The sequence below is a fragment of the Hippocampus comes genome, unplaced genomic scaffold (genome assembly GCF_001891065.2).
Source record: "Hippocampus comes isolate QL1 unplaced genomic scaffold, H_comes_QL1_v1.1 scaffold55, whole genome shotgun sequence".
NCBI lineage: Eukaryota > Metazoa > Chordata > Actinopteri > Syngnathiformes > Syngnathidae > Hippocampus > Hippocampus comes.
The window spans coordinates 671,669-689,855 of NW_017806170.1; the positions used below are offsets into that span (position 1 = coordinate 671,669).

At 45.2% G+C, this 18,187-nt stretch overlaps 1 protein-coding gene across 2 annotated transcripts in view; it reads left to right on the top strand.

The window, feature by feature from the left end:
* cicb (capicua transcriptional repressor b) overlaps positions 1 to 18,187 on the top strand; it is a 39,201-nt gene that overhangs the window by 15,728 nt on the left and 5,286 nt on the right. For both annotated transcript variants that reach the window (XM_019896061.1, XM_019896062.1), the window contains exons 3-13: positions 10,573 to 10,722; positions 11,861 to 12,029; positions 12,492 to 12,603; positions 12,870 to 13,052; positions 13,514 to 13,646; positions 13,726 to 13,910; positions 14,620 to 14,758; positions 15,094 to 15,191; positions 15,853 to 16,729; positions 17,324 to 17,463; positions 17,543 to 17,706. In XM_019896061.1, coding sequence (XP_019751620.1) covers positions 10,573 to 10,722; positions 11,861 to 12,029; positions 12,492 to 12,603; positions 12,870 to 13,052; positions 13,514 to 13,646; positions 13,726 to 13,910; positions 14,620 to 14,758; positions 15,094 to 15,191; positions 15,853 to 16,729; positions 17,324 to 17,463; positions 17,543 to 17,706 — 2,350 coding nt within the window. The remainder of the gene's footprint in view (positions 1 to 10,572; positions 10,723 to 11,860; positions 12,030 to 12,491; positions 12,604 to 12,869; positions 13,053 to 13,513; positions 13,647 to 13,725; positions 13,911 to 14,619; positions 14,759 to 15,093; positions 15,192 to 15,852; positions 16,730 to 17,323; positions 17,464 to 17,542; positions 17,707 to 18,187) is intronic.

Sequence of the window (18,187 nt, forward strand, 5' to 3'; positions counted from 1 at the left end):
ACGTCTGGCTGTATAGAGTCGCGCGTCTGTGACAGAAAAATGGACGGGAAGGGGAGCGCTGTCATTTTGAGTGTATGCTCGCGCCTCACAGCCACTTTGCTGCGGCTGAAAGGACGCCGAATGCATGAATAGCGTCCCTTTGTGCCGGATCATGCATGCTTGCCCGTGTGCATATGCGTTTATTTTGGCGGGCTTTGAGCAGGCGTCACATATGTGGGTGGTTTTTTTTTTTTTCCAGTATAGACTTAGAAACTCAACATGAAGCCTCTGCGTACGTATGGAAGGAGAAGAAGCAGTGCTGGTGAGAGTGTGTGGCGTGTAGGTGTGCGTCATATACAGTACAATCAATGTGCCAATCTACTAACGCTAACTAGCGGGCGTCCTCAATTAGAGCTTAACGGGAACATAGCGTGCATTATAACTCAGTCCCAATATTTTGTCGTTACCATCAAATCAAATAACATCTTCAACAATTTTATAGTAGGCCTAAAATTTTTATTGTCTAATTTCTGCGCACACACACACACACACACACACACACACACACACACACACACACACACACAGTTGCTTTTAGCAAGAACTGAAAATAAAGTGAACAAAATGGCTGAAATGGAAAATACGACCAACCAAAAACCAAAAAAAAAAGACAAAATATTTTGAATGCATTAAAAAACATCTGAACTACTATATTACTGAACTTTAACCTTTTCTGCATTTCATTGTGTTCTTGTTTCAAAACACGACATGATCTGTTTTTACTGGCACTTGCATCCTTGGACTCTTCCTCCCTTTTGGTTTGCTTGCCTCGCACACACCCACTCGCTGCACTCGCAAAGCTTCTCCCAACAAAGGATTTTTAGAGATTCGTGTCATGTTGGAGTAGATACAGTGCATGTGATTTGTCAGCGCGCTACTCTAAATCCTGGTTAAATTGCAGGCATTTGTCAAAATAATCTAACACCAGGTCCGCGTAAAAACGCCTCTCGATCCGACCTTGCAACATAATCCAACACGTTGCACTTTATGTATCCAAATGCTGCGCCAAAATAACTCCTTTACTACTCAGAACCTTTTTTTTTTTTTTTTTTAATGTGTGTCGACTAAGCCGTTGTAGCGCCGCATAATTTTTGCAGCATCTGTCATATGTGTATGTGCTGGCCCATAAAAGTAAATGTCTTCGTCCAACTTGATGTAAAAAAAAATTTGTAGCCAGGTGAGGGATGAGACCCTATTTTATGGTGTGTGTGTGTGTGTGTGTGTGTGTGTGTGTGTGTGTGTGTGTGTGTGTGTGTGTGTGTGTGTGTGTGAGTAACCGGGCGTCAATCACGGAGTGCCGGCTTCAATGTGCATGTGAGCGCCTAAACGTCTGTTGCCATGGCAACAAAGCAAACAATTCAGCGGGAGCTAATGAAATACTGACAAGACATGGAGACAGTAAATACAATTACCCATATTTGTGGGTAATCAGATGACACGGGCTCACACGTGCGTGTGTGTAACACACATGAGAACACGTTAAACGGGTGCGATTCTCTACCGAAGGCCCGTGGATGATATTTTTTTCTTAAATATGATCCGGCCCCTGATGTGAGAGATTCCCCACTGCTGGTGTAAATCTTTTTTTTTTCCTCCCACAGTCATGAATGTTCACTAAATTTAAAAAAAACTTTTTTTTTTTTAAATTCATGAAAGTCTCATCGTGTAGCAAGTGAGGGAGTGTGTGTTGAGCAAAGGTCGGCCAGTAATCGGACCTCTGCTGACCTTGACGGTCTGGACTGGATATCTGTGAAAGATTATCCAAAGTAATTATCTTGAGGTGTGTGGGGTGTTTAAAGTGATTTTTTGAGTTAAGTAAGCAAAGATGTAATTCACTCTAAAAAACTGTCTCAAGTTATCATCCTCTATGGAGCGTGTTAAGAGTGATTTTTCCTCCACAATCTCAATAATTAGGTTACACACATACAGATAACTCGGCCCTCCGATCAAAGTAAATAAAAGATTAATTTTCAGATGTCTCTGAAAGATGATCCCAAGTGATGATCCTTTGGTGTGAAAAATCACTGTTTGAACACAAACAGTGATTTTTCATCCCACTTCTTAAAAATGACGAAAGCTCATACTAACATCCATCCGTCCATTTTCTAATCCGCGTATCCTCACGAGGATCGCGGGTGTGCCGGAGCCTATCCCAGCTGTCTTCGGGCAATTAGGTGGGGGACACCCTGAACCGGTTGCCATCCAATGGCAGAGCACCCAGAGACAAATAAACATCTGCGCTCACAATCACACCTCGGGATGTGTATTTAGAGTGTTCCATTAACCTGCCATGCATGTTTTTGGAATGTGGGAGGAAAACGGAGTACCCGGGGAAAACCCACTCAGGCATGGGGGAGAACCTGCAAGCTCCACGCAGGAAGGCCGGACCCGGAATCGAACCCTGTACCGCTGCACTGTGAGCCTGACATGCTAATCAGTTGACTATACTGGCAATTGGGCCTTAAATGAGCAGCTTTTACTGTTACGATCACAGTCAGTAAAGGCCCGATTGTCGCATGTCTCTGAAAGATGATCCTAAGTGTTTATACTGCGGTGTGGAGTGTGCCAATCTGCTTGGACAACAGTCAGGCTCACACTTGGGAAAGGAGGCTGGACGCATACTAATAATCGGGCCAAATTTGAACTTTTTCCACCATTCCGAGCATAGTCAGCATAGGCCCAATCGTCTATGTATGTGTATGGCCAACACAGACTTGGGCAAAGCGACGGACGGAACAGTAATTTTAGTTACCAGCTAAGTTTCTTTTACTGCCACTGCTACTACTGCTGCTGCTGCTGCTGCAACTTCTTTCTTCCCGATGGCACCATGCTGCCCCTCGCAAGTCAGCCATGGTACTACGGTAGATTTCTGGTTTCAGGGAGGACAGTGTTGATTGTGTGTTGTGCTATGTTGGTCATCTTGAGTACACAACACACTTGTCTGTTTTTAGGATTAGTTAAGATCGTAAAATTGGTGTGTGTGTGTGTGTGTGTGTGTGTGTGTGTGTGTGTGTGTGTGTGTGTATACTAGAGCTTTTTATGATGTAAAAAAAAAAAGCATTTTCTGCCTAATGACACTGTGCTGCATAATTTCTGCTCACCATTAACAGTTTTATGATCAACCATACACCAAATAATAAATACCGTTTGGAGGGACATTTCTTACTACATGGTAAATGTGAACCTTTATCCCCGGGGTGATGTTCAAAATGGCCTCTTCACGACTAATTCACTATTTCACGACACTGCTGGTCTTCCAAAATTGTAACTTGTCCGTGTCACTCACACACACACGACCTGTCACACGTGTGCGCTTTTCACCAACATCGTTCGGAAAAATAAAGCTCTCCGTTTTTCTTTTTAACCCTTCACTCCATCGCACTGCAGTGGCATCGCACCCCCCCGCCCCCCTCCTCTCCTCTCCTGGTCTACCCGGATACGGATACCCGGGAATAACATCCCAGCTCACTCCCTCCTCCCGCCCGTGGCCCGCGCTTTTTACGTAACGCATTAAAGCCCTTGTATATCCTCACCGGCCATGGCAACAAGCACATCTGGATATCGTGCCACTGGTTCCCGCCACCTCGAAAAGGACCTTTCCCGCAAAAAAGTCATTTGAGAGATGAATCCATAACTGTTTGTAATATGCAGTCGGGTGACTTTGCAAAGTTTTCAGAAACCATTCTCACGTCCCAAAAATTGGAAATTCTTCATCCCTTTGTCATTGAATCTTTTTTTTTTTTGTGCTCCACTGTGTATAACCTGTCCAACTATCTGGTACACATATCCCATTGGCCATGTATCTGCAGGCAAGTAGTGCCCCCATATGGCGAAACTGGAGCATTGCCTGTGCACCACAGATGATTTTTCTTTCGGGGGGGATGGCTCAGGGCAGCCGAAGAAACCCCCCAACCTCCACCCCCATCAGTATGTCTTGTATCTGATATACAGGTTTTTCATTTGTACACTCCAGCACACTCTATTTTAGTAAGAAGTCTCTTAACTTATCCGGACCGAAGGTAAAATTTTCTCTTTGGGGGCCAGCGGGGGTTCCACAAATCACGATATGTTGCCCCGAGTCGGGTGACGGACGAGTGATGTCCAATTCAATGCGATAGGAGGCAAACGTCCCGGTGATGAGACCTCAGGTGACGCGGCGGATCACTGTTGCCACGGTAACTGCGAAGGACTGCCGCATGCGAGTTATAATTGGAGCGAGTAAACGGCAGGCGCCGGGGAGGGCTGAAGACGAATTGAGGTGAGAGCGAGATTGGATGGGAGGGCGACGGAAGGTGGCACCTCGCCTGCACCGTGGCCAGCGGAGGTAACGAGTGGGAGGAAAAGTTACTCGCACACGTGGCACAAACACACACACACACACACACACACACACACACACACATACACACACACACACTGGGCTTACGATGTTTCTTAAAAGAGGACCCAAGCATTGGTGGAACTCCTACACACATTACAAGTACAGCGGCAGTGAGGGTTCGTAAGGCTCCAGTGAATGGGGGTGAGGGTTTTATTTTTTCACTCTCGGGCGGCGATTCTCAAATTGAAGTATGTGTATGTGAACTACCTCTAGCGGAATGCGGGAGAATTACCGCACAAGTACAGTTCAGTTGTTTTTAACTTGGAAGTTCAATTTAATTATCAAGAACTCATTTTTTTGTCAGTTTATTCAAATGTATTTAGGTCCAATTTGTATTTATATGTAGTACATTTTAATTGAGTTGTTATTGAAGCAATTTGGAATGTCTCATATTTAAGTAGCAAATTGACAGGATTTTGAAAAAATGACAAATGCTGAGTATGATTGGAATGGCCACTTCAACTTGAGTACACCGTTGCAAGGATTTTGAGACTTAGATAATGGGTTCGGGAGAAATTAAACTTTTGTGTTGAAAAAGAAATGCCTTTTTGAGGAAATCTGATTAAAAAAAAAATGCCCTAAATTTTTCAGAATCCAATATAACTTGATTATTTCTTCACATATCTTTTTGACCCTGCGGCTTCATCTCATATTCCGGGAATCCTTTCTACAACTGGCGGACAAGTTCCAGTTATCAGTTATTCCCATTTTTTAAAAACATTTATTTAATTTCAGAAAATTGACTGTGACACCTGTGAGCTACACAAAATTGTCTGGAAATGCGAAATGAAACCAGTTGACATATCGAACGTGCACTCCTGAGCAGGACTTGCATGTTGGCTGAGTGTTGGCTCCTATACACGTTGTGTGTCATCAATGTGACATATAACATGAGAACGCCTGGAGGTTTGCAGTGACATCTCCGGCCTTCTCTCCTTGACTTCATGCTCATCTGACCGCCATTCATACTTTAAACTTTGGTAAATACTAAAGTATAAAACATTCTCTTTGCTCCTTCCTTTCTCTCTCTCTGTCCTAATACAAGTTATCGTGTTCTTGGGCATCTAATCAGTGGGAGTCATTGGGTTTCAACCAAATACTGGATGTTTATACACGTTGCTCGCTTTTTGAAAAAGGGCATACAGTAAAAAAAATCCCCAAAATGTAACAATGTAATATGCCCCCAGCCCACACCACAGGCTACACCTCAGGGTCATATTTTCGACACGTGATCATTCGGCTTTTGCTGACTTAGATTGCAAGGGAGGGAAAATGCTTAAATTTTGCCCCGTTGATGTGTGTGGAGCCCGCTTTAACTGATTGCCACAAAACCGTTGGGGTGGAAAAATGGACGAAGGAAGAACCCGTGTGACCGTTTTTGTCAACAGCATTGCAAAACAATGCTTTATAAACATCAGACTTCATTTCTTCATTAAAAAAGTCTGAATCTTAATGACAAAATGGAGGTGCACACTTTGGTGCTGAGGTTGTTAAGTGTATTCATGAGTGAGGGCAACCTGCCAGAGTCTCGCCCAGTATCTCTGGTCATATCTCAAGCTCTTGATGGGCTGACCGTAATGGAGACCCCTCCCAGTATTGTATTTGTCTGGATGTGCTAGCTCAGCATGACTCATGTATCTTGCTTGAGAAACACATCGAGCGATCGTTCGCAATGTCCAGGTTCGGTTCTCACGACACTTTTGAGTGTTTTTTCCCTTTGTCTGCGGCCGACGAGCCTTCCTCTGTTTGAGAGAACTTGTGTTTTTCACAAGTTCTTTTCTCTCCTCCTCCCCCGTCCATGCCTCCCCTGGTGAAAATTACTCTGTCTATTTTTACCCACCACTCATGGACCTTTTCAGCCGTTTCCTTCTCTTTCAAGCGGCCTCCTCTTTTCCCCTCTCCCACCCCTTGTGCAAGCATGTTGCATCAGAACGCTTCACAGTCTGTTTTGGAAGTGTCCATCTGTGCACAATGGTTTGAAAAGTATTAGTTTTCGAGATTGATATCAATCATCTCTCATACTCTCGTACAGTTTTTTTTTTTTTTGGAAGGGGTGTGATTAGTAATCTACAACGCTGATAAATTATCTTAAACATGAAATATACTCCAAAGGCCTCATTAACATAAATCATATTGCAAAATCTGATGACGCTCCAGAGCTCACGAGCGCCTCTCATCAGGAACACAAATTGGAGCGTTTGTAAATTGGGCGGGATCCTTTAAAACTACTTATAAGCCCATTGGTTGGCCTACATCCGATGTCGGTGATCAATTGGTCGCCTTCCATGTCTGTCAAACCGACTACGACAGTTTGCACCAATGGTACGAGCCGTTGGGAGGGGCGGTGTAAACGAAAGAAACTGTACTACTCGAGAGAGAGAGAGCTTCATTCGAACAGTCAGTGTTACTGTAATAAAATGTAAATATACATGTTGTATTGTCGAGGCCGTGTTTTTTTTTTTTTTTTGTTCAAAACACTGTTTAGATTAGGTCATCGACAATGCGCAAATAATTTTGGAACCGGATGATATTTGCATATGACTGGCATTCCAGTGCACGTTCGGCCCAATCAGAAAGGACGGCGGGCACATGACTGGGGGCCGCTTTAGCCAATAGCCGACCGGATTGGCGGAGGTGGGTGGGACAAAGGCTGGGCGAGGTTGACAGGAGCAAGAAGGGGAGGGGAGGCAATGCAAGCGAGCCAAGCAAGCAAGCAAAGCAACCTAGTTTACAACAAGAAGAGGACGGAGGGGAGGGGAAAAAAGAGAACAGAACGGAGGGCCGGTGCAAAAATAAGCGCGTTACCTCGGCCGAGGGTACACCTTGGTGGACCGTAAAACCCGCCCCGAAGTGGACGACGTGTGCCTGCGGTGTGGTCCGCGAGAAGCGGCTAGCTAACCTGCGTGTAGACGGCGGCGCTCTCCACTACTTGCTTCTCGGCTTCCACGGCCGTAACGCTTTAAATCCGACGAGGAGGAGGGGGAAGAAGAGGAAGAAGAAGGAAAGGGCGGTTGGTGGCGTTTTTTGTATGCCCGCTCACGGGAATCGTAACCTCGGTTGTCGTCTTGTATCGGGGGCGGCGGTAGTGCTGGCTACATTGGTCAGGTTGTGATGGATGAATGCGCCAGTCAGCGACATCTGACCGTACCTTGCAAACAGGTAGTCACACCAGCACAAGATCGTACTGGGCGCGCTCATTCTTCGCTGTAGTTTCGATGGAATAGAGCGTTCCATTCCGTCGCCTCAATGGGCTCCGACGAGCCCAGCGGATAGTAGCTGGCAAAGGGACAGTGGAATTGGAGCCGTGCGTGGTTCCAGTACGCCTTTGTAACCGAGACATGAGAACACGCGCGTCGTTTTGGGGTCTGTCTGTGCGGCGTGTGCGCGACCAGGGGCGTGCCCGAGGACTAACTCCCGATTCGGGCGCCGCGTTGGTTCGGGCTCTGGTGCCCGCCCGGGGCATGTATGCGTAACCCCCTAAGAAGAGTCAAACCTCACTGGACGCTGAGCTTCTATCTACAGTTTTGCATTTGAATTAACCTTAAGCAGCTTCGCCGTGTCTAAGGAGCTCCGGTTTTGCGCAGAGTGAGTCGTGACATGGCCTGGGGAGACTGCATCGTGGCCGCATAGATGTTGTAATTCAGGCCGTGGATCCATCCGAGGCCTCGTTAACCCCTTCAGCGCCACGCCGCAGCACTAATGTAAACAAACAACCGGGAGGGCAACAGGAGTAATTGGACCAAAGCCAACGAGGGAACCCAATCTTTGGACCACAATCAACTTTGTTTTTGTCACATTGGAACGTTTCTACTGCGTTTCTTTCACATTGGAAGCCAAACAATTCCTCTACACTTCGACTCAGCCGTACTGTGAAGGATGACACGGATACAAACAGAATCCTCCCATCAATAGCAGATCCACATTTTGGACCAAGTCACCGTCTCTTGTATAAGAGACAAAACTGTAGAAAAAGAGCAAACCAACACACGTTTTTTAATTTTGATTTTTATTTGGGATAACAGTCATCAATTTTAACGTCACCATGTTCTCATCAGAGAATCGTCAGTATCTTCGCCAAGGATTAAGCATGTTTGGTTAGTCCCTGTTATTCATCATTGTTTGACTGCTATTTATTGAATTTAGTAGGATAGTGTATCAGCTGTGAATTCCCCCCAATTTTTCCTGCAAATTGAAATTTGCTACAGTCCCACGACATAATGCAGCATCAGTTTCTTTAAAAAAAAAAAGCTCTTTCATCCATCTTTGCCATAATAACCGACAGAAATAATTTCTGTATTTGTGATATTTACCTTAGGTTTATGTCCTAGGGGAAGGAACCAAATTTGGGAAGTTGTGCCTGTATGTGTTTATATTTCTGGCTTCATTATGCCAAAAAAGGATAATTTCCATCATTTGGCATTCTCTCTTATCCCAAACAAGGAAATAAAACTGTGGTAATCAAATTTAAAAAGGCCTGCTGCTTTTGAATCAGATTTCAGAGAACAGCTTGTACTTTATGATCTCAAGACCCAAATTCCAAATATGGTTGCTCCCCAACACCCATAAGATGGTAGATAGTGGTGCCTCCAGTCACGAGTATTTATTTATTTATTTTGCATGACCGTAATGATAACTCAAAACACATCTCAAAAGCATATTCCATTATCTAAATGACTGTTAATGCAATTAATAATTTTCAGCACCAAAATACACCAACAAAAACGTCCGGAATGCTTTTTCTTAGGCACAAAAATACATTGTACATTATTAAAAACATGCAGGATTAAAATTATTAATAGCAATGAACAACAATGAATTGATGACTAATATTTCATCATATTAATCAAACTATTTACATAATTGATTACTCTTTTAGAGATCATGTTTAACTGAAAATTGTCCTAATCCTCAGAATATCAGCCTGTCAGCAGCAAATATTCTCACATTTCTGTAGTCCACCATGAAATCAGACTGATTCTTGTGATACATCAAAATAAGACATCAAACATATGCTTTTACTCTGGAAAGCAAGGATCAACATTTTTGCCATTTTTTTTTTTTTTTTGGACATGAAGCAGTACATTAATTATAATCCATTTATTTGTGCTTTTTTTGCACTGTCAATTTTGAAATAATGTCTTGTTTTTGAATAAAGGGATGGAAATCAAAACATGTTTTAAAATCTGATTAATCGATTAATCATAAAAAAAATGTACAGATTGATTTATTAACACAATGGCTAGCTGTAGCACCGAAATAATGAAATACATTGAAAAGAATTAAACAGTTTGTGCATCATGACTTGAAGCCTCATTGCCCCGTTGGCATTGTGCTTTGTTTTCTGGTGTGCATGCATCGCCACCAGGGTGTAGTATAATACATAACAAATGCATGAAGAAGAAAGTAACTTCGAAACTCAGTAAGATGCTGCAATATTAGTCTTTTTTTTTTCTGAGGATGGAGAATATATACCTGTGAGTATTATCTCTGTCTATATGTATTGCCGCACCGTTTGTGTTCAAGTACATCACTTAAAGGGGTATAATACCGCAGCATTGATGCTCGTTTTGTTAGCCTGTTTGTGGTGCTTTGCATTGTGTCTTAACATCAAGCGAGCAGACATGTTGAGCTTAAATGCACAATGTGTAGTTCTTCCTTGTTGGTTTTACAATAAACATCAAATGGCAGTGGCAATAATGATGCAAGTACCTACCCCAATTTTATTTATTTATTTATTTTTTGTGAATTGTACACGAGTGCTCTGCGACTTACTGGCGACCAGTTCAGGGGGTAGCCTGCCTTACGCCCGAAGTAAGATGGGATAGGCTCAAGCATCTCCCCGCGACCCTGTTCAGGATCAGCGGTGTTGAAAATGGATGAATTGTACGTCATCGGCTATTTGTTGTGAAATAGCACTGACTAGTGCTTAACTCAACATTTTTTTTCCTTGTTACGCAACACAAAAAAAATAGATTAAGTTGGGTAGTATCTCAAAAAACTTGCTTGTAAGTCGAGGTCACCTTAAATTCTGTGCAGGATATTTCAAAAAAGCAAAATTGACAGTTGATGGATGACCCAACAAAAACTCTCCCAGGATCCATTTGTGCACCCCTCAACCCTCAGTTTGTACAACCCATGTCTTCTCTCCACAGTGTGGACAAATGTCGAGCCCCGGTCCGTTCCAGTTTTCCCCTGGCATTCTTTAGTGCCCTTCCTGGCACCCACCCAATCAGATGCCGCCTCCCAACCGGGGGAGGGTCAACACCCTGTCAATCACCCCCACGCAACCACTCCAAAGACAGGTATGCCCATTTTGAGACTTTTGTTTCCTCCGCATGTACCATATTTTTCGGATAATAAATCATACTTTTTTTTTTTCATAGTTTGGCCATTCATGTGACTTATTCTCAGGTGGAACTTGCATACAGTATATTAAAATTAGAATCAGACTGACACCCAATGCCCGTTCCCTTGTGTTGATGGCAGCGAACGAGTTCTGTTTGGGTTTGAAAATTATGCTTTTAACTAGGGCCTCACAATATATCGAAAAAATATCAATATCGCAATAATGACCCATGCAGTATGCATATCTCAAACATGCAATAATTTTGTTCTGGAATGATCTCCATTTATCTGAATTTGACCAGTCAGATGCAAACTTAAATGTGCATCGCCACCCCATAGTTGAACATTATCTAGTGAAATTTCAATGAATTAGCTAAGAACACATTGAGGTCGCTTATTTTGCCGTATGAAAGAATGTACTTATTTCAAATGTCAACCCCAACTTCAGTCAAGTTTTCACTTATAGTTTAAAATGGCTTCCCTGAAATGGAATCCCGCATTGCATTGTGGCCACAAGTAGTTTTGTGGATGCCGCATGCTGAATTAGCGAGCTAGCTGCGGGGAGATAGTCCACATTAGTTGTGACTTTGTCTTCTTCTTCCATTTGTTTTTCCACTTTCTTTTGGTGGTTAGCAAATAGTTTTGGTCCATTTCCGCCACAACAAGGATTTACAATTTACAGCACAAGAAGGTCCAATAATTTACCAGAATTCTACCATTGGGCACAGTATTCTCATTAAGGGAAGCCATTTTAAACCCAAAAGGAAAACTTTTCCGTCGCTAGAAGTGGACGTTTCAAGTGCAACCGTAATTTGTTCACTGCTGTCAACACGATTCGGAAGCAGAGATTTTCAGATTTTCAGTGTGAGTTTGTGCGCTACTGCTCTTGGTCTCAGTTTTTGTAAAACATTTGTTTTTGTTTTTGTCAAACATTTGTTTGACAAAAACTGAGACTGAAAAAGAATCTAACTTATCGTCCATGGTTAATTATACATGTGTTTTTTTTCTTGTTCATGATGCATTCTGGCTGACTGGGGCGATTTATACTCCGGAGTGAATTTGCCATGAATGTTTCATGTATGTCATTTTTCTCAGAATGTCAGACGGGGGCGGGACCACCCCCCAAGCCCGCAGAGGCCCCTCAGATTTTGGAGAGGGGTCCCCCGACTCGGAACGTGACCGCACCCGAGGAATCGGAGAAGGAGAAAGCGGACACGGAAAGGGAGAAGCCCGACAGTGACACGGAAAGCGATGTGGATGACCCGTACGTCTTCTTTTGTCGCGTTTGCATTTGTCCCAGTAAACACACACAATGTTTTATTCACATTTTACAGATCAAATTTGAGCAATCCCACACATGACGGTCAAAATTGCTGTAATTCAGCTGTGCACCCCTTTAGCCTTTGTGGATGTTCTTGCTTTGGTCGATTTTGTACCCACACATGCAGAGAGTGAGTGTAATTTTTGCACTCATTTGGGCATCGGAAGCGCTCTATACCAGAACAAAGCAGACGGAACAAAAGCTTTTCTGAATTCACTGCTCACTATGACCACATGAAAGGCAGCAGCCTCATTGGAGATGAGCTCGTGAAGTAGAACATGTTTACTCTAAAATACCCTCTTCGTCTTGAAAGATATTTACCGGTAAATGGATTCTAATAGAAGGCCGGTGCGTGTCTCTACGTGACAGTTGACTTGAAATAACTTGAGCTTTTGCGTCCTGTAGCTTCCTTCCAGGCGTTGTGCCTGAGCAGCCCCTCTCTACGTCTCCTGTGAAGCGACGTACCCAATCCCTCGGTGCGCTGCCCAAAGATGGGGACAAGAGCAGCCCCGGAAAGGTAGGCCTTTTCTCTGTTCTTAATGCAGTGGAGAGTGACACACTTGCCTGACTTGATGCATGACGGGTGTTTTTGAAGCATATTTTTGGGGTCAAATTGTTTGACTTATCCTTCAACATTCGAGTTTCCAATGTGTAGTATTGGATTGGAGTCTTTCATAGTTAACCCTTTCAGGGACAGCGGTCACTACAGTGGACAGCTTATCATGTTATCAGGATACAAGGTACGTGAAAGGGTTAAACATGATTTCTGTTTGTCATTCTTAGCGGGAGAAGGACCACATTCGGCGACCGATGAACGCCTTTATGATTTTCAGCAAGCGCCATCGGGCGTTGGTTCATCAACGCCACCCCAACCAGGATAACAGGACCGTCAGCAAGATCCTGGGCGAGTGGTGGTATGCCCTCGGACCGAAAGAGAAACAAAAGTACCACGACCTGGCCTTCCAGGTACACTGACCCCATTTTTTTTTAAATATACAAAGTGTAATTGTTATTACTTTAAAAAAATAAAATTACAGTAAACTGCTTTGATATCGCGCCTCCATTGTGGCGCGACACTGCAACAAAGTGAAAATATGAAGGGGTGCAGAGGGACACCAATCCGTCAATCAGCACAGCTGGAGCTTTACGCCGTGTTGAGCGATATCAATCGGTCTGGCTGGGGGCGGCACAAAATTAGCTGGAGGCGGCGGCAACGCAATTTTGAACCCAGGAAAAAAACCCTGTGCAACTGTCATCTATACTTTGCAAGCCAAAGCCAAAGCAAAAAAATAAATAAAAATGTCCAAACGGCGGCTTGTATTCTGTGTACGTTCACACATGAAGTCACTCGTATCTCAAGGCCCAGGCACCACTGTATTTATATCCGAGACATTCTAAAGTACATTTTTCTTAAAATGTCTGTGCAGGTAAAAGAAGCCCACTTTAAGGCTCACCCAGACTGGAAGTGGTGCAACAAAGACAGGAAGAAGTCCAGCTCCGAAGGTCGCGGTGTCCCCGGGGGCAAAGACATCCGTGAGAGGAGCATGTCTGAGTCCACGGGTTGGTCTCGCGCTACTCTCCAAAGACACGCCTCTCGGAGCTTTACCCGTAACACCCCTTTTGTTCTTCTGCCCGGTAGAGCTGCATTCTGCGGAGATGAAGGGGGTGGTGGGCCAGGGTCTGGCGGGCATGTCAGAGAGGAATCAGACTTCTGAGGGTCATATGAGTCAGCTGACGCGTCCCAGAGCCTTCTCGCAAAGTGCCGTGCACAGCATGGAGAGGGGCGACAGAGGCAATACACAAGCCCTGGCAGAACTGGCACAGGTGAAGATTAGGTTGCACGCAAATTCCCGTTTTTATCCCTCGGTCACAGTTGAGCTAAGAAATGTCGTTCAAGTGGGTGAGTGAGTGCAAGCTGGTCAAAGGCCCCCCATAAAATACCAATTTTTAACTATGTGAAGCACTTTTCATACATGCTCATGTATGAAAAGCGCTCTACAAAAAAAAAAAAAAAAAACAGGTTGATTGATTGATCTTACACCAAAGCTGCGATATTATGATATTAATGTCAAAGTTCAACAAGAGAAGAACATCTATATTCTATATTAAGATACCGTTTGTTCTAAAAAAAAGAAAAAAATAGTCGTTCGGGTCATCTTTTAATTGGTTGAACGCTGAAGCAAGGAGTGGGAATGAATTGATTCTATATGTTTTGTTGGTGCACCAGTCTCCATGTGCACATTAGGTGTGCACATTATGAATTGATCTGATGTAATTTCATACAATTAACATTAGTCAACAGCAAATTTCAATCAATGAAGGCTTTATGTGTCACCAAACATATTTTTGACAGAAATCTAAAACATGTCTTTACTGTTTTTTCGAGCACATCAGGTTTTTGAGATATTTCCTCTAAAAAGTTTGCATAATGTGGATTTTACCTTTGGTTGTAATTTAGAGCGAAAACATTTGAGACATGTTGGAGAGTCGCGGATAATTTGTGATTTTTACCATTTATTTTTTTTTGGAAAAGATGTGTGGAGATGGGGGTGGCCAATTTTCCAGCCACGCTCCACCCCTGTCACAGTCACAGCGGGGCGTCAGCGAGGACATGACCAGCGACGAGGAGCGCATGGTCATCTGTGAGGAGGAGGGCGATGATGACGTCATCGGTAAGAAACCACAACCAAAGTTTTACTTTTGAGCCCGTCGCACCTTGCATCCTGCAGCTACTCTAGAGTAAGGCTCGAAAAAATGGCAGTTTCATGACTGTGTCGGGTTATGACATATACACTTCGGATACTCTGTCACAAACATATTTTTATTTTAGTTATTTAGCAGGAATTAAGGTTGCTAGTCGCTTTTTGGAAAAACTGTCACCGTGTCTCGCTTTTCTGAGCCCATGGTCACTAAAATTGACGAATTGACCGTCCCTACTTTACACGAATGTGTTCTGACATTGTGGCATTGAATGTCAAGTGTAGCTGCGATGCTTGTTCTTCTCCAGAGGATCCTTATCCAAGCAGCTCCATTGACCTCAAGTGCAAGGAGCGGGTGACTGATAGCGACAGCGAGAGAGGTTCCGGTGACGAGAGCGCTCAGAAGGTAAGCGGACGTCTCCCGACGGGTTGGTTCTGAATGCAGTGAAACCTCGCTTGTTGAATGCTCTACGACAATTTGCAGTCATGGCATCGATGCAGAAAGCTCGGTGGGCGTCTCATGTTTACATGTTATCGTTTCATGAAACGTGAAAAGTGATTTATGTTCGCGCCACACTTGTTTGGTAGCATTTGGTGAAGTTGTAGTAGTGAACACTGAAAAGACGGCATGTCAAACGGTTTTTGGGAGTCGTCAACTCGAATTGAAGTCCACACAGTCTTTCCTATTAATTCACAGTTCATTTGCCTTTGTTTTAGCCTAAATCTACCCCACAGCACCAAAACATTTCTGTATAATGCATCTGATAAAGTTTATTTTTAATGCACATTACTTTGAAAGGGCCTTGAAAAAAGTCATCCCATATGAAATCTTACTTCAAATATGAGATTATTTTTCCCAATCATTCAGACCAATTTCACACGCATGAAAAGCATGGTAAATCAAACTTTATTCCAGGGCCGAAAGGGATGAATTCCGTTTCCGTTTGTTTCAACGGGATGCCTTGCTTCCGATTGTAGACGTTTCTGTCTCAGAAAGAGTGAAGTTTGCAAATTGACGTCATGCAGATGACAGGATGCGATCAATCTCGGTCTGCTTTGCTTCCCAGCGAGTCTTCGCCCCAGTCATCTGCTCCACGGCGGCCTCCTCTTCCTTGCATCACGGGCGGAGCGCGTCCCTGTCTTCCTATCCGGCCGGCAAGCGCTACGAAGATGGGAGGTCAGGGGGGTTTTCCGACCCCCGCAAGAGGGGAGAAGGAGACGTGAACGACTCTTTCGGGGGTGAAACGGGAGCGGTGCACGCCTCCCCTCTCTCCCTCTCGCTTTCCTCAGGCCAGTCGGTTATCCCCGCGTCGCCTTCCCACCTCGGCATCGGCGCCGTGCGGGTGGCCTCCACCGTGTTGACCAACGTGATGCGCCCTGTCATCAGCACGCCGCTCCCCATCGTCAGCAAACCTCGAGACGGCGGAGCCTCGTCCAGCCCGCACCCACCCGAGAGGAAGCCCCTGACGCTCCAACAGCCGCAACTCCTGATCGGCTCGGCCCCGGGAAGCAGCGCAACGGCCTTGCCGAGCGGCTACTCCTCCACCCCGCCGCCTGGCCCCGTGGGTGCCGGGGTGGTGACTAATTTAGTCCTCGGGGGCGCTCTGCCGGGGCAGCCCGCCGTGCAGCTCATCAGCCCGTCTCCACAGCCTCAGCCCCCGTCCTCCAACAGCCACTCCAACGGACCCCTGCCTCTGCCCCTGCTCCAGCCCCAATTCCTCCCTGCTCCCTCCCTTGCGCCCCCGGGGGGTAAGGCCATCACGCAGGTGCAGTACATCCTCCCCACCCTCCCCGCCAACCCCAAGAGCCCGCCGCAGCAGCTCTGTCAGCCGACCAGTATCTTCAACCTGCCCGCGGCGCCGCCCACGCACGTGCCCTTGGCCAATGGGAAGCAACAGAGTCACAGTTCGATCGTGTGTTATTCGTCCAGTCCAGGTACAAGAGGTGAGCGCTAACAATCATCCATCAGTGTATTTGGATTTTTCTTGAGCTTTGTGATGACTTTCATATCAATGGAAGTTATGGACTAGGTTAGGTGGGCTACGTCCATTCCGACGATTGGATCAAATTTGAGCATTTTCCTTCCCTTCTGCTCAAAGTCAGTAAAGAACTGACGCCCCTTCAAGATTGTCCTCAGCAATCATCCTGTGGTGTGATTTTTGTTCAAGTGTTGTGAGCGATTTTTTTCCCCTCCCCTTTCTGCTTGGAATACACTGGGATCCGAGAGTTGTCATTGTGGTCAAGATTGATGATTGCAAGTCTTTGTGCGTGTGGTCAACAGTGAGTTGGGCCAAGCCACAAACTTTGTATTTGTGACAGAGAATGATTGCCATTTAGGCAACAACCGTCTCCTTTTTTTTCTGGGAGTCTGGATGCCCTTTGACACCATTGCAGGTGTGGGCTCTCTCACATTAAATCAAATCAGTACAAGTGTACCCCGCTTTAGCTGTGAAAATCCGTACGCACGTCCTGACAGTTGAGTCAAATTTTCAGTTAGACTGCAGCGATTCAACATATATTCATTCTTCCGCCGCTCAGTGCAAACACAGTCCCCGGTGCTCCAGGGTAAAATGGTTGTCCCCATGGCGACGGTACGCACCGCGCCGGGTCCTGCCCAGCAGTTTCCTCTTGTGGCCCCGCCTCTTCCTGTCCAGAACGGCGCTCAGGCAGGAAGCAAGGTTCGCAGCATTGCGCAATTATTAAGAATTTTTTTTTTTAGCTCACAATGCGGAGCGCTCACTTTGTTTATTTATTTAGATCATCCAGATCGCCCCCATGCCTGTGGTCCAGTCTCAGCTGCCTCAAGGAGGGGCAGTCCACCCCGCCAGTCCCTTCCCCGTGACAATGGCCACCGCTGCCATCGTGGCTCCAGGGCCTGCGGCCCCCTCGCAGGCTGTTCTGCTGCCGCCTCCAAGCACCAGGTGTGAACACGATTTGGACACATTTCCAAACTTAGCCTCTTATTTGTTTCTTGAACACTGAGAGAACGATAAATCACACTCCGAGCACACTCTTGCAAGTACTGCATTTTGCTTGTGTGTCCAGACATGAGGGATGAATTTAAAAATAAGCTTCACCCGCACACTGCATGCGGATTTACTGCAACAATAGCGAGAACTCAAAATCACGTGTTCACACATTGGACGGGCAAATTGATCAACCAAGCACACTAAAATAGCTATAAAAATGGTTCACTTATTTTTTTTCTTGGCATTCGTACAAATGCGATGGTTCTCCCATGTTGAGCCAAACAAGCACCTTCTTTGTGTCACGCTTTAATGATGCCGTGTCTTCGCTGTGGTAAACTACTTAAATGATAGCACAGAGCAGGAAGCAGGAATGTTTGGACACTCTGCATGTGTGAGCGGGGGGGGGGGGGGGGGAGCACAGAGGGGGCGCCGC